The sequence below is a fragment of the Penicillium psychrosexuale genome, assembly GCF_028828465.1.
Source record: "Penicillium psychrosexuale strain IBT 29551 chromosome Unknown utg000002l, whole genome shotgun sequence".
In the NCBI taxonomy this organism is placed as follows: Eukaryota; Fungi; Ascomycota; class Eurotiomycetes; order Eurotiales; family Aspergillaceae; genus Penicillium; species Penicillium psychrosexuale.
This window is the reverse complement of record NW_026643187.1, coordinates 4,725,396-4,736,833: the sequence shown is the minus strand read 5'-3', so window position 1 is coordinate 4,736,833 and position 11,438 is coordinate 4,725,396. Positions and strand designations below refer to the sequence as shown.

At 50.5% G+C, this 11,438-nt stretch overlaps 6 protein-coding genes across 6 annotated transcripts; 3 read left to right on the top strand and 3 right to left on the bottom strand.

The window, feature by feature from the left end:
• Nucleotides 1-350: 350 nt before the first annotated feature.
• On the top strand, nucleotides 351-935 carry N7518_002921 (uncharacterized protein; the record flags this gene model as incomplete). Its single annotated transcript, XM_057183848.1, has 1 exon — nucleotides 351-935. One exon carries the CDS (start codon nucleotides 351-353, stop codon nucleotides 933-935), a length of 585 nt encoding a protein of 194 aa, XP_057045298.1.
• Nucleotides 936-1,381: 446 nt separating this feature from the next.
• N7518_002920 (GPI anchored serine-threonine rich family protein) lies at nucleotides 1,382-2,173 on the bottom strand (the record flags this gene model as incomplete). The annotated part of the gene is made up of 1 exon (XM_057183847.1): nucleotides 1,382-2,173. The coding sequence occupies one exon, from the start codon at nucleotides 2,171-2,173 to the stop codon at nucleotides 1,382-1,384; it is 792 nt and encodes a 263-aa protein (XP_057045297.1).
• A 712-nt stretch (nucleotides 2,174-2,885) lies between these two features.
• Nucleotides 2,886-5,750, bottom strand: N7518_002919 (putative G-patch domain protein; the record flags this gene model as incomplete). The annotated part of the gene is made up of 7 exons (XM_057183846.1): nucleotides 2,886-4,184; nucleotides 4,241-4,584; nucleotides 4,640-4,700; nucleotides 4,788-4,981; nucleotides 5,048-5,123; nucleotides 5,214-5,512; nucleotides 5,633-5,750. 7 exons carry the CDS (start codon nucleotides 5,748-5,750, stop codon nucleotides 2,886-2,888), a joined length of 2,391 nt encoding a protein of 796 aa, XP_057045296.1.
• A 988-nt stretch (nucleotides 5,751-6,738) lies between these two features.
• Nucleotides 6,739-8,598, top strand: N7518_002918 (glycoside hydrolase family 13 protein; the record flags this gene model as incomplete). Its single annotated transcript, XM_057183845.1, has 3 exons — nucleotides 6,739-7,210; nucleotides 7,268-8,027; nucleotides 8,082-8,598. 3 exons carry the CDS (start codon nucleotides 6,739-6,741, stop codon nucleotides 8,596-8,598), a joined length of 1,749 nt encoding a protein of 582 aa, XP_057045295.1.
• A 297-nt stretch (nucleotides 8,599-8,895) lies between these two features.
• N7518_002917 (molybdopterin synthase catalytic subunit) lies at nucleotides 8,896-9,435 on the top strand (the record flags this gene model as incomplete). Its single annotated transcript, XM_057183844.1, has 1 exon — nucleotides 8,896-9,435. One exon carries the CDS (start codon nucleotides 8,896-8,898, stop codon nucleotides 9,433-9,435), a length of 540 nt encoding a protein of 179 aa, XP_057045294.1.
• Nucleotides 9,436-9,704: 269 nt separating this feature from the next.
• N7518_002916 (SCO family protein) lies at nucleotides 9,705-10,777 on the bottom strand (the record flags this gene model as incomplete). The annotated part of the gene is made up of 3 exons (XM_057183843.1): nucleotides 9,705-9,826; nucleotides 9,878-10,202; nucleotides 10,304-10,777. 3 exons carry the CDS (start codon nucleotides 10,775-10,777, stop codon nucleotides 9,705-9,707), a joined length of 921 nt encoding a protein of 306 aa, XP_057045293.1.
• Between the last annotated feature and the right edge of the window lie 661 nt (nucleotides 10,778-11,438).

Sequence of the window (11,438 nt, the reverse complement as noted above, 5' to 3'; positions counted from 1 at the left end):
ATCTGAAAGCAATGGCATCATTTCACCGAAGTATGAGTCAAATTTCCACAAAATTGTCGTAACGTGAAGGCAGTCAACTTTGGAACCTTCGATGAGAACCGGGTCACGTGCACATCCGCCATATCCTCCGCGCGGATTTGCTTCATTCACGAGAACAGCAAAACAAGTCCCACACAGATACAGTGCTTCGAGTTATTTTCGCGGAAAAATATCATACCCAGTCATCCTCTCCGTTCAATCCTACAACTCTCGATCGTTCGACTTTCATCCTTTTCCAGCTTATTCAGCTCTGCCTCGCATTCGCATCACCAACCAAACAACCCTCGCCCTCACACACCCCGCGCATAAAAATGGTATCACTATTCGGCTGGGGCTCAAGCCCAAAACCCGAGACTCCCCAACCAACACCTCAAGACAAGGCGACACCCGATCAACCCGCCAACCCATCACCACCAGCCCAAACACAAGTAGCGCAACCACCGCCGCAAACAAACACAAACCTCAAACTTTTCTTCGGAGGAATGACGTTCTTCGCGCTGTCGGTATTAATCACACGCCGCTCCTTCAATAAGAAACGCATCGCGTGCATCCCGCCTTTCCACACAAGCTCGGTGTACCACCAGCCGCACGCGAACTCCGCGGGCGACGCATTCGAGGCTCTGAATTTGGCTACGCTCAATGTGATCTCGTTTGGGTTGATGGCGGGCGGTGCGGTCGGGTATGCTTTGAATATTAATGGGCTGGAGGATATGCGGAGATTCGTGCGGAACGGGTTGCAGGGTGGTAGTGATACGCCTGTGAAGAGTGATGAGGAGCTTGAGAAGGACGTCACTGAGTGGGTTGCTAAGATCCTCGGTGATAAGTTTGAGAAGCAGTTGGAGAAGGAGAAGATGAAGAGGGCGTTCCGTGAGAACCAGGATACGAAAGAGAACTGAAGGGGGACTCTGCAAAATACTTACACATACCAACTACACTCACTACACTCTACTCATGATTTGATACCAGCTGTACATTATGCATTTAGTAGGCATGGCTTGCCGATTGCAATGGAAAGGGAAAGATACCCGAATTCTAGAGAACTTAGAACTATTGGAGATTAGAAGTCGGATTGAGCTACTTAAAACCCAAAATGCCGACAGGAAGTCTATAACCGCGGAGAAAGCTAACTAGCTTACAGTACCTTGCTAGAGCGTGACTCCATGTTTCACTAAATTACACCTAAAAAATAATAATAAAGAAGATCAGAATTCGAGAAACAATCAAAAAGTACAAGGGGGAAATTGATTTCGATCTACCCTAAATAAATTCCTTCGTTCGGTATTACATAAAATACATCGACATAAAGAACTAGTCACCGGTTGCTCAGATAAAGAAACTTCTATCAAATTGTGTGCACGTTCGGGCAAGCCAGCACGGTCGCAGTGCTAGTGATAGTCAATGTGAGGATGCCAGGGGAATCAGTGACCTGGCCCAGTGCCGTAGTGAAGACCGGCGAAGCATCAGATCCATTTGTATCATTGGGCGCCGAAAGAGTCGGAGTCGGGGCGGGAACCTTGTCCAAGGTTACAGGGTGGGAATAGTCTGAGCACCAACCTATAGTCTTAGGCACAATTCCAGGCTTTGTATATCCAGAGGTCAAGATGCTGGCAGTGCTAGGTGATGGAGAAGGATGGACGTGGGATAGATGATGGGCGTGGGATGGATGATAGAAAGGACGGGAGCTGGGAGTAGAGCTCACTGTGACATAAACGGTAGATGCCGCAGCGTTGGGGCAGATGGATGTAGTCGGCAAAGGAGTGTCCACGCAGGCGGTGCTGTTGTCGGCATTGGAGACGGTGAACTTATCACCCTGCGCGTAGATGATGTAGACGTTCGTGCCGTTGATACCGCTGATTTGGTAACCCCAGTCGGGGGTGGTATCGCAGGGGATTTGGACAGAGTAAGACAGATCCGACGTGGGGACGTCGATGGCCAGCGGAACATAAGATGGAGGCCAGGAGACAAAGTTCCAGAGATAAAGACTGAAGTTGGTAGGATCGGTATCAACGCTAGTCCACTCGACGTTGACGGTGGACCCGGCTGCGTAGGTCGTGTTCGCAGCGGGACTGGTGATTTCAATGGCAGCGACAAGCGAAGCGAGCGAGACGACCAGAGAAATCACGGAGCGCATCATCTTTGATTGTCGTATTCTTTTGCTCAATCGAAAAGTTCTAAGGAGTGACTGATGATGCAAAGAAAGTGATTTAAACCAAAAATATCAAAAAAAGAATGACTAGAAGTTGGAAAAGTTTGTCAGTTGAAAGGTAGAAATAGGGGCACACGAGGATAATATCGTCAGCCATTAAAACGCCACAGGGTCAAAAGCCCACGGTTCGCTCAACAGCTCGCAAACTGTCAACGTGCCCCTATTCCCCCTACCAGGCAACATGGTCCTGAATTTCAAACTAGCCACATGGGCACCAGTCCAGTGACTGTGAAGATTACGGAGCTCATCCATTTTTGCAGGCGAGATGTGTGGTTGCGCGGTTAAGTGGAAGGAGAGAGGAACGGAAAAGACCGAGATGCCAAGGCCTATTAACCGACTTTGCCAAGATATTCCCTTTTACTACGACTCATGAGCGCTTTTTGGAATTCAGTGAGCAAAAAGCGGCAAAGCCTGAGCACTAAAACGGAAAGGGATAGCCAAGAAGTGGCAGAGGAAATCAACTACCTAAGTACATCGTACAAGTTCATTAGTTGTCGTTATCATACATGGAATCGGCTGCCCAGTTATGGCACAAGGTGAACATCAGATATCTCCCCCTCACTCTCAATTCATCCCCCTCTCATATCCCAACCACCCCCACCACTTCCACCCTATTGTACATTCAACCGTCTTGGATTGATCAAGATCGGTCCATCTCCTCGTAGCGCTGGCGTGCGGCGTTCTTGGTCTTCTCCAGGAATTCATCGTACCGTCCCCGAGTGTTCCGACCAGCTTCCTCGGTTGCATCACCCAGTCGACCTCCTTGCGCACCCAGTCCGACGCCCTGGGCATAGATTTCTGTAGCAATCGGCGCAGTCACACCGGTTCCTTGAGCACCAAGGCCAGATCCTTCCGACCAGCCCATCTTGCTGAGAAGAGAAGCACCGATCGAGGCTGTCTGCACGGGTGCCTCGTCCTCTTCCTCTGGTTCAGAGGGTCTCGGGCGGGCATTGGCATCGTTACGTCCGAATGCCTTGCGACGCTCCTTTGCGCGGTCTCTGTATTCTGGAGCCGCCGGCGCGATATCCTGCGCGATATCCGCCTCTTTAAGCTTGTTCAAGCCCCACTTCACCGCCTCTTCATCTTTCAATTCCTTTCGGTGGTATTCACTGACGCGGTCATGCACGAGGACCTCTGCCGGAGTATCAAACTTGCTAAAGCACAACAGGCACCAGTTGCGATTCAGGTCCGCAAAGGATCGAGCTGATGGAGGGATGGAGTATTCTTGCTCGAGTCCGTCACGATATTCGTCTTTGCTGTCTTGATAGTTCGGAGTAGGCAAGGGCACGATACCATAGATCATCAACCAGCATACGCCGAGTTCCCTCAATTTGACATCCTTTAGGTTTTCGCTGTGGATATCACTAGTGCGCTCGTGGTATCTAAGATGACCCGCATCCACAAGCTGCTGCATGCACAGGAGGCAGCGGTTCTGGTTGTAGTCTGCGAATGATGGAGCTGGTGGAGCGGCCGAGTCAGTCGCCGGAGTTGCGGAGATCGAGCCCTCTGCGGGGTTTCCGGCATCATTTCTGTTAATCCCATGCAGCTCAGCGTGGCGGTCACTCCAGAATTGGAGCTGGGATGGCATTGCAAGCTTCTTGGGGTTCGAAATAGGCGGGCCATCGGCTTTTCTCTTTTTGCCTTTATCGTCCTTCGTGCCCTTGGCTTGGACGTCTCCATGGTTGGAAGTTGTCTTGTTGGCTACAGGATCGTCTTCCTCTGTTGACAGCACGAGTTCCTTCACGTATGCTGCATCATCCCAGTACATCAACTTCAGCGATGGGTTGTTAGATGGGCTGAATGTGAAGTGACTAGCACTGGATGAGGCGTTCATGACTGGAACAAAAACTCCACCGTGAATGTAGGTGACCAACACCGGCTTTGAGGAGATGGTAAACTTTTCGAAAGACTTGAGCCGCGTCATGGCAGCTTGGGCATCCTGAAATGACAAGTATTAGAAGAGGAAACAATATGAGAGATGAATGATAACCGTACATTGATTCCCGCGAATTCTGCGAATCCGTAACGCCAGCTTTCATTGGTTCTGCGATCACGTACAAGGAGCACGCGGCGGAGAGAGCCTTCGCGGGCTCCCAAGTTGCTGTCACCAGTGGTCGAGGCTATCTTCGATCCCTTCTTTTGATTGTCAGTGGCGCTGTCATTGTTGACAGACGGCCGATACAGTTTAGCAACTCCTTTTGCAAGAAGCTCCTCCGTGACAGACGCCTCCAGACCACGGATCAGCAAGAATTGGGAAGGCTGGCTCTCAGGAGCGACATCATTGTCACCATCGTTAGCTATCTTGGGAATCGGAACTCCTGGGGGACCGGTATCCATATCTGCGTGGATGATTAGTGTTGATGAGGATTGAGGGGTGGGGGATGGTATACATACCGGGTCGTGGGTTACCGCACTTGAAACAGTGTGGACGTGTGGAAAAGTTGAGAACGAGACACTGGTTTTGTAAGCACAGAACAGTAACAGTAATTACCTAAGTACGAGGTAGGAAAGCATGTTTCCTGTCCCCACCACGTTGACTTACCTTTCTGCAGTTCCAGTCACTCGCACCTTTTGCGCGAGCTCGGTCTTCCCTCTCACGGCTGTAAGCTATGCGAACTTGAGTACTTCGGTCGTTTGTGGGACCGTAGAAAAATATGGAAGGATGATTGCGTTCGACAAATTCGCGTGATGCGTCAATCGTGGAAAATCGCAGGAACCCTAGTTGCCGCGACAACTCTGTTGAACACAATACCAGGTTAAAACGATGCGCATATTTGCAAATGGTCTGTTTCTTTCACATACTCGTTTGTCGGTCACGAATAACTCGAATATCTTCCAGGCCGTCAGTATGATAGGCATTGCTGAGTTCAGTCGCGATCTAATTGTACATAATAGAGCATTGTCAGTATTTGTCCCCGGCCACAGAGATATTGAAACGCCTGATCAGGGCATTGATTTAACGACTCACATCCTCTTCGGTCATATCCACCGGAAGTCCATCCATCATGACTTCTCGGCTCACCTGTCCCATATTCGGCTGGCCTCGACGAGGGCTGCGACTCCGGCTTCGATTGCCGCTCGCGCTTCGATAACCCTCTCGATCGCGGTCTTTGTACGCGTTTCTGCCCCTGTGAGGAGATGAGCGCGAGGCTCGACGGCGGTTATCATCTCGATCATGGCCTCGGTAGCCTTGTCCAGATTCTCGGTCTCTGGGGTACTCGAGTCTGCTGTCGGCCGCTAGTCTTCGAGGAGGGGAGCGTGCACCACCTTTATTCATCAATTCAAATGACAATAAAGTTAGCCACGATTCAATACCATGTGGAGAATTGGGCCCGTGCCGAAGGCGTCTATGGGCTTAACACCATTGACGTGCGGGGAGAAGCTTACCAGGCGAGCGAGATCGGGATCGATCATCATACATGCGGCCATCGCGATCATTTCGCGAAGGGAACGGTCGGTTAGATGAGCCAGAAGAAAACTTGTCATTCCGGTACGGAGGCGCCATGATTGATGAGCATTTAAAAGGAGAACTGAGCGAAAGGATCGCCTACAAAAGCCGGAGATAGAATAATCTAAGCTACGATAACGATAACATGGCCAATCCACCGCTCTCGATTTACCTCGATTCCGCTATATCTCCCGTCACACCGCCTTGAGATTCGCCGTTTCTATCTTGTCTCTTTACATCTCTACCTCGTCTTTACTCGTTTCTACTCGTCTGAGGTATAGCGGCGTTTCTAAAGGCCTGTCCTACATTCCATATGCATTCGTTCTCCGGACTTTTTGAGAACGGCTTGGAGATTTGGCTGAATTGACGAAAATAACCCCCAATTTCCATCAACCGACTCAAGGCGAACATATAACATTCATAGGGTTCCAGAAACCTCCCCGGATTAGTGCAAAGCAAGCTGGCTCAGTTCAATGTTTGGAATTCAACATAAAGCCCGCCTAGGTGGGAATTTGTACCCGTACAATGTATGTTGAGATCTAAATAGAAATTGTAGATAGCATAAGTGCAATTTCAATTCGGAAACAGTGGTTTACTTGATGTCTTAAACAAGTAACTATACTTCTACTTCTCATTGTTCAATTTGTATGAAGCATGGTCCGCCAAGAGCCCATCCAGTCCAGTTGCATCATCGTTAGACCCATTGTCATCTAGGTGGAGACGATCCACAACAGTGTGTGGTGATTCAACCCATGCAGAGTACTCCGTCGGCTCACCCCTGTCGAGAGATCTCGGGCCGACATACGACGTATCAATCGTTGAGGGGATCTCGGGCCGACATAGAACATATCAAACGCTGAGGACCCCGATAATTGTCCGCATCTGCCCCACGGTGGGACATGCTTCAAGTGACCTTAACAACACATCTCTTACAGCGAATAATACATATATATAGCCAGCAGTGCTCCAGAATCACAAATTCCCTCTTCTCCCTCTCAGACTATCCTAATCTCATCTCTTAATTGTCATCTGCATTCAAACCGCCATGGCTACACCAGGAAACTCCAACCACCGTGCCTGGTGGAAAGAGAGCTCCGTATACCAGATCTGGCCTGCGTCCTTCAAGGATTCAAATGACGATGGTATCGGTGATATCCCCGGTATCATTTCCAAGCTGGACTACATCAAGAACCTCGCCGTGGATATCGTCTGGCTATGTCCATCGTATAAATCCCCGCAGGTGGACATGGGCTATGATATCTCCGACTACTACAGCATCGCCGATGAGTACGGCACAGTTGAAGATGTCGAGAAATTGATTTCCGGATGCCACGAGCGGGGTCTGAAGCTCCTCATGGATCTGGTCGTCAATCACACCAGCGATCAGCATGAATGGTTCAAGCAGTCGCGCAGCTCCAAGGATAACGAGTACCGTAACTGGTACATCTGGAAGCCGGCTAAGTACGACGAACAAGGCAACCGCCAGCCTCCCAACAACTGGGTCTCTCATTTCCAGGGTACGTACTTTATCCTCGCCGGTTAACTATATCCATCTAATGAAGACTCCACTATAGGCAGTGCCTGGCAATGGGACGAGCAGACCCAAGAATACTACCTGCACCTGTACGCAGTCGAGCAGCCCGATCTCAACTGGGAACACCCGCCCGTCCGCAAGGCCGTGCACGATATCATGCGGTTCTGGCTCGACAAGGGCTGCGACGGGTTCCGCATGGACGTGATCAACTTCATTAGCAAGGACCAGAGATTCCCCGACGGACCCATCAAAGACCCGCGGACTCCCTGGCAGTGGGGCGACAAGTGGTACGCCAACGGCCCGCGCTTGCACGAGTACCTTCAGGATCTGGGCAAGATTCTGCAGGATTACGATGCCTTCAGCGTAGGTGAGATGCCGTTCGTCACCGACGAGAAGGAAGTGCTCCGTGCGGTGCAATTCGACCGCCATGAGATCAATATGATCTTCAATTTCGAACATGTTGACCTGGACCATGGCAAGCTTGATAAGTTTGAACCTGGCAGCTGGGAACTCACTGACTTGAAGGACTTCTTTGAGCGGTGGCAGACCTTTATGTATGCCAATGATGGCTGGAATGCGCTCTACTGGGAGAATCATGACCAGCCGCGCTCTATTGACCGCTTCGCGCATGCAAGTGAGGAGTATCGACTGGTCGCGTCGAAGATGCTGGCTACTGCACTGGCATTGCAGGCTGGTACTCCGTTCGTCTACCAAGGACAGGAAATAGGAACCCGAAATGTGCCCAAAGAATGGGGTATTGAAGAATACAAAGACATTGATTGTCTGAACCACTGGAAAAGGTAATCCCGCTCTCCTGGTGCAACTCGCGGATGTTGGCTGACAGTATTCTATAGAATACCCAAGGACGACCTTGCTGCCCAAGCAATTGCCCTGCAAGAATATCAGAAAAAGTCACGCGACAACGGACGCACCCCGGTCCAGTGGTCCGCTGCTGAGAATGCCGGCTTCACCGGACCTGGCGTCAAGCCCTGGATGTCTATCAACACCGATTATGTGCGGGTCAATGCCGAAGCGGAAATCAAGGACCCCAACTCAACATACCATTACTGGGCGACTGTGCTGAAACTGCGCAAGAAGTACCTTGATATCTTTGTGTATGGTGATTTCACACTTTTGGACAAGCCAAGCCAGGAGGTCTTTGCGTACACTCGCCAGTATGGCGACCAAAAAGCCTTGGTTGTGTGCCACTGGACAGACAAGACACTAGAGTGGGATGCGGCCAGCAACGGTATCACCGGCGTGAAGGAGGTCTTGCTCAATACTTATGAAGGTGTTGAGGAGGCTTTCAAGCGATTCTCCGGTGAGAAGTGGACACTTCGGCCCTATGAGGCTGTTGTATTGCTCGTTTGATATGAGAGCTGAGGTTGGCCACAAGCCTTTTTCTCCATACTCCATAAATTGTACCTAGACTGTTTCCTGCAATGAAGAGACGTGAACACATACAAGCAATAGAATCCAGATCATAGAACCAACATCGGCAAGCTGTCAACTCCCACGACTTGCTCTCCGCAAATCGGGGACACCTCTTATCCGATCCCCGCAGTAGATAAGCATCGAGGGGGAACATCCCAGCTCCAACTCCAACAACATTGAAAGAACTTCCCTCAACCCCATCAATCCTGAACCTCAAAATCAAATGCGCCCAAAATGCCATCCCAAGACCAAACCCCCCTCCCAGCCCACCTCGACCCAAAAACCTACCCACGCACCCACCACTCCGCAACACAAAACATCCACATAACACTAACCTACAACACCCTGGACGCAACCACCTACCTATCCCAAACCTCCTCACCCGCCGCCGGCGCCAACATCCTCTTCCTCGGCACGACGCGCGACACCTTCGAAGGCCGCTCCGTCTCGCAACTCAGCTACACGGCGTACCCGCCTCTGGCGCTGAAGACGCTGGCGACGATCGCCGAGGCCGCGGTGAAGACGCATGGGCTGGAGGGCGTGAGTATTGCGCACAGGCTTGGGACTGTGCCGATTGGGGAGGCTTCGATTGCTATTGCTGTTAGTGCGGGACATCGGGGTGCGGCGTGGAGGGCTGGTGAGGCGGTGCTGGAGGCTTGTAAGGAGAAGGCGGAGATTTGGAAGAGGGAGGAGTTTGTTGATGGGGGGATGGAGTGGAGGGCTAATGCGGAGAGGGATGCTGAGGGGAGGGTTTTGGGGGAGGGTGTTGTTTAGGGATGGTGTTGGTGGACTGGTTGGTTGGTGGTTTTCTCGAGTGTGGGTTGTGGGTTATGCTGATGGTATCTTTTACAGGTGTCGTCCAGACTAAAACTAATTGGTTTCTGGGCCTCTATATTCGACGGGTTTTGGCCGGAATGCCCGAGTATACGAGCAAAAGCGCGAAAAACAGGAACATTGGGACACGGTTCCGGCGTGAGTAGGGTATTCAGATATTCGAATGGTTCTATTGTACAATTTCCATACATACACCTGGCGCGAGACTCTTACTCCGTCTTGAGTGGCTTTCCCTCTCTCTTCCAGTCATTGATGTGCTCCAGGATCACCTTGGATGCAGACTCGGGGGTATCCTGTCGGCCGATACACTCGACGAAGTCATTGTCGGGGTCTATGATAAAGGTTAGCATACGGCTATGTATGAGGTCTTATCAGCACTCACCCATCAGATAAAAGTAGATACTGTGATCCACGAGGTAATCCTCGCCGGGCTTCACATCCCGGGGAGTACTAAAGTACACACGGTACTGCTTGCAGACGTGCTTGATCTGATCGTAGGTACCAGTCAAGCCGACGATGCCAGTGTGGAACTCCTTCAGATACTCGCGCAGCACCTCGGGCGTATCACGGACAGGATCGCAAGTGATGAAAACAGGCATGAAGATCTTCTCATCCCCGGTAGCAGCCTTGACCTTCTCGATGATCTCGGCCATCTTGTCCAGCTCATCGGGGCAAATATCAGGGCAGTGAGTGAAGCCAAAGTAGACCTGAAGAAATAAGGCGAGATCATGTTAGCGAGTACCGTTCCAACATGATAAATCCATCGAATCCATTCATGCTCTCTATTCCATCCTCCGGGACAACTCACGAAGCTGTATTTGCCCTTCAGGTCCTCCGCGGTAAACTCCTTCCCATCAAGATCCTTCAAGACAAACGGACCGCCAACCTTCGGCTTGCCAACGCCCTTGCTCATCTCCGTCATGCGCTTGCGCTCCAGACGCGCCTTCTCAACACGGAAGTAGAGCATCATGCCGGCGCCGGTCAACACGAAGAGCAGTGCGGCCTTCCACGAGAACGGGCCGGTCGAGTTGCGCTGACGCATCTGGCCCATTGTCTTGGGGCCTGCTCGGAAGGCGAAGGTTGAGAAGTTGTTCTGTGTGGAGACCATGGCGCGCATGTTTTGGTCGCATCGTGGACGCTGTGCTTGGGTGTAGGCTCTGCATTGTGGTGCGGTGTTGTTTCGGAGGAGAGGGAGGATGCGTTGTGTTGGAGCGGATTCGAGGGTGATATTTCGGGTGGCTCGGGTTAGAAGCCCATTTGCCAATCTTATAGGAGAAGGCATTTTGATTGTTGCGAAGCTGTGGTTGGGGAGAACTCGTAGGGAAGATTGGTCATTTATTGTCAACTCGGAGCGGAATTCGAGAATCTCCAGATCGACGGCTCAATTGGGTTTAGGGTTGCTGCCTTAGGCACAAATTCGGACTTTTGTATATTTTGCATATTTCTCTCTTGAATTTTTCGTTGTGTTCTATGATAAAATAACTTGTACTCTAGAATTGATTGCGAAAGAGCTTCAAGGGGAGTTCAAGACATTTACTCTCACATCAATGAAGGATCAAGTATGTATACAAAGCCAAGTTATTCTGCCGAATCGTGTCGGGGTTAAATAATCCCCCCACTCCACTCGGCCAAACTAAGAAATTGGCCAAGAATGGCATAGACGAGCTGAGACACTGATCAAAATAGTAGCTGATTCCTGCTGAAGCTTCTCTGAACTAACAGTTGCCTTGTCCGAGTTGTGCTTTTCCATGCTCTACAATTTTCGGCTTATTATCCCAAGAGACATATAACTAAGAACATCTGGAAAGACACTTGAAAAGAAGTTGAAAGCAATTTTTTTTTGTATTATATTTTAACTGTACTCGAACAACATCTCGAACAACTATAAACAACCAGTCTAGTAGAAAATCGGCTGCAAAATCTGCAGCGCGTGTCTATAAGCT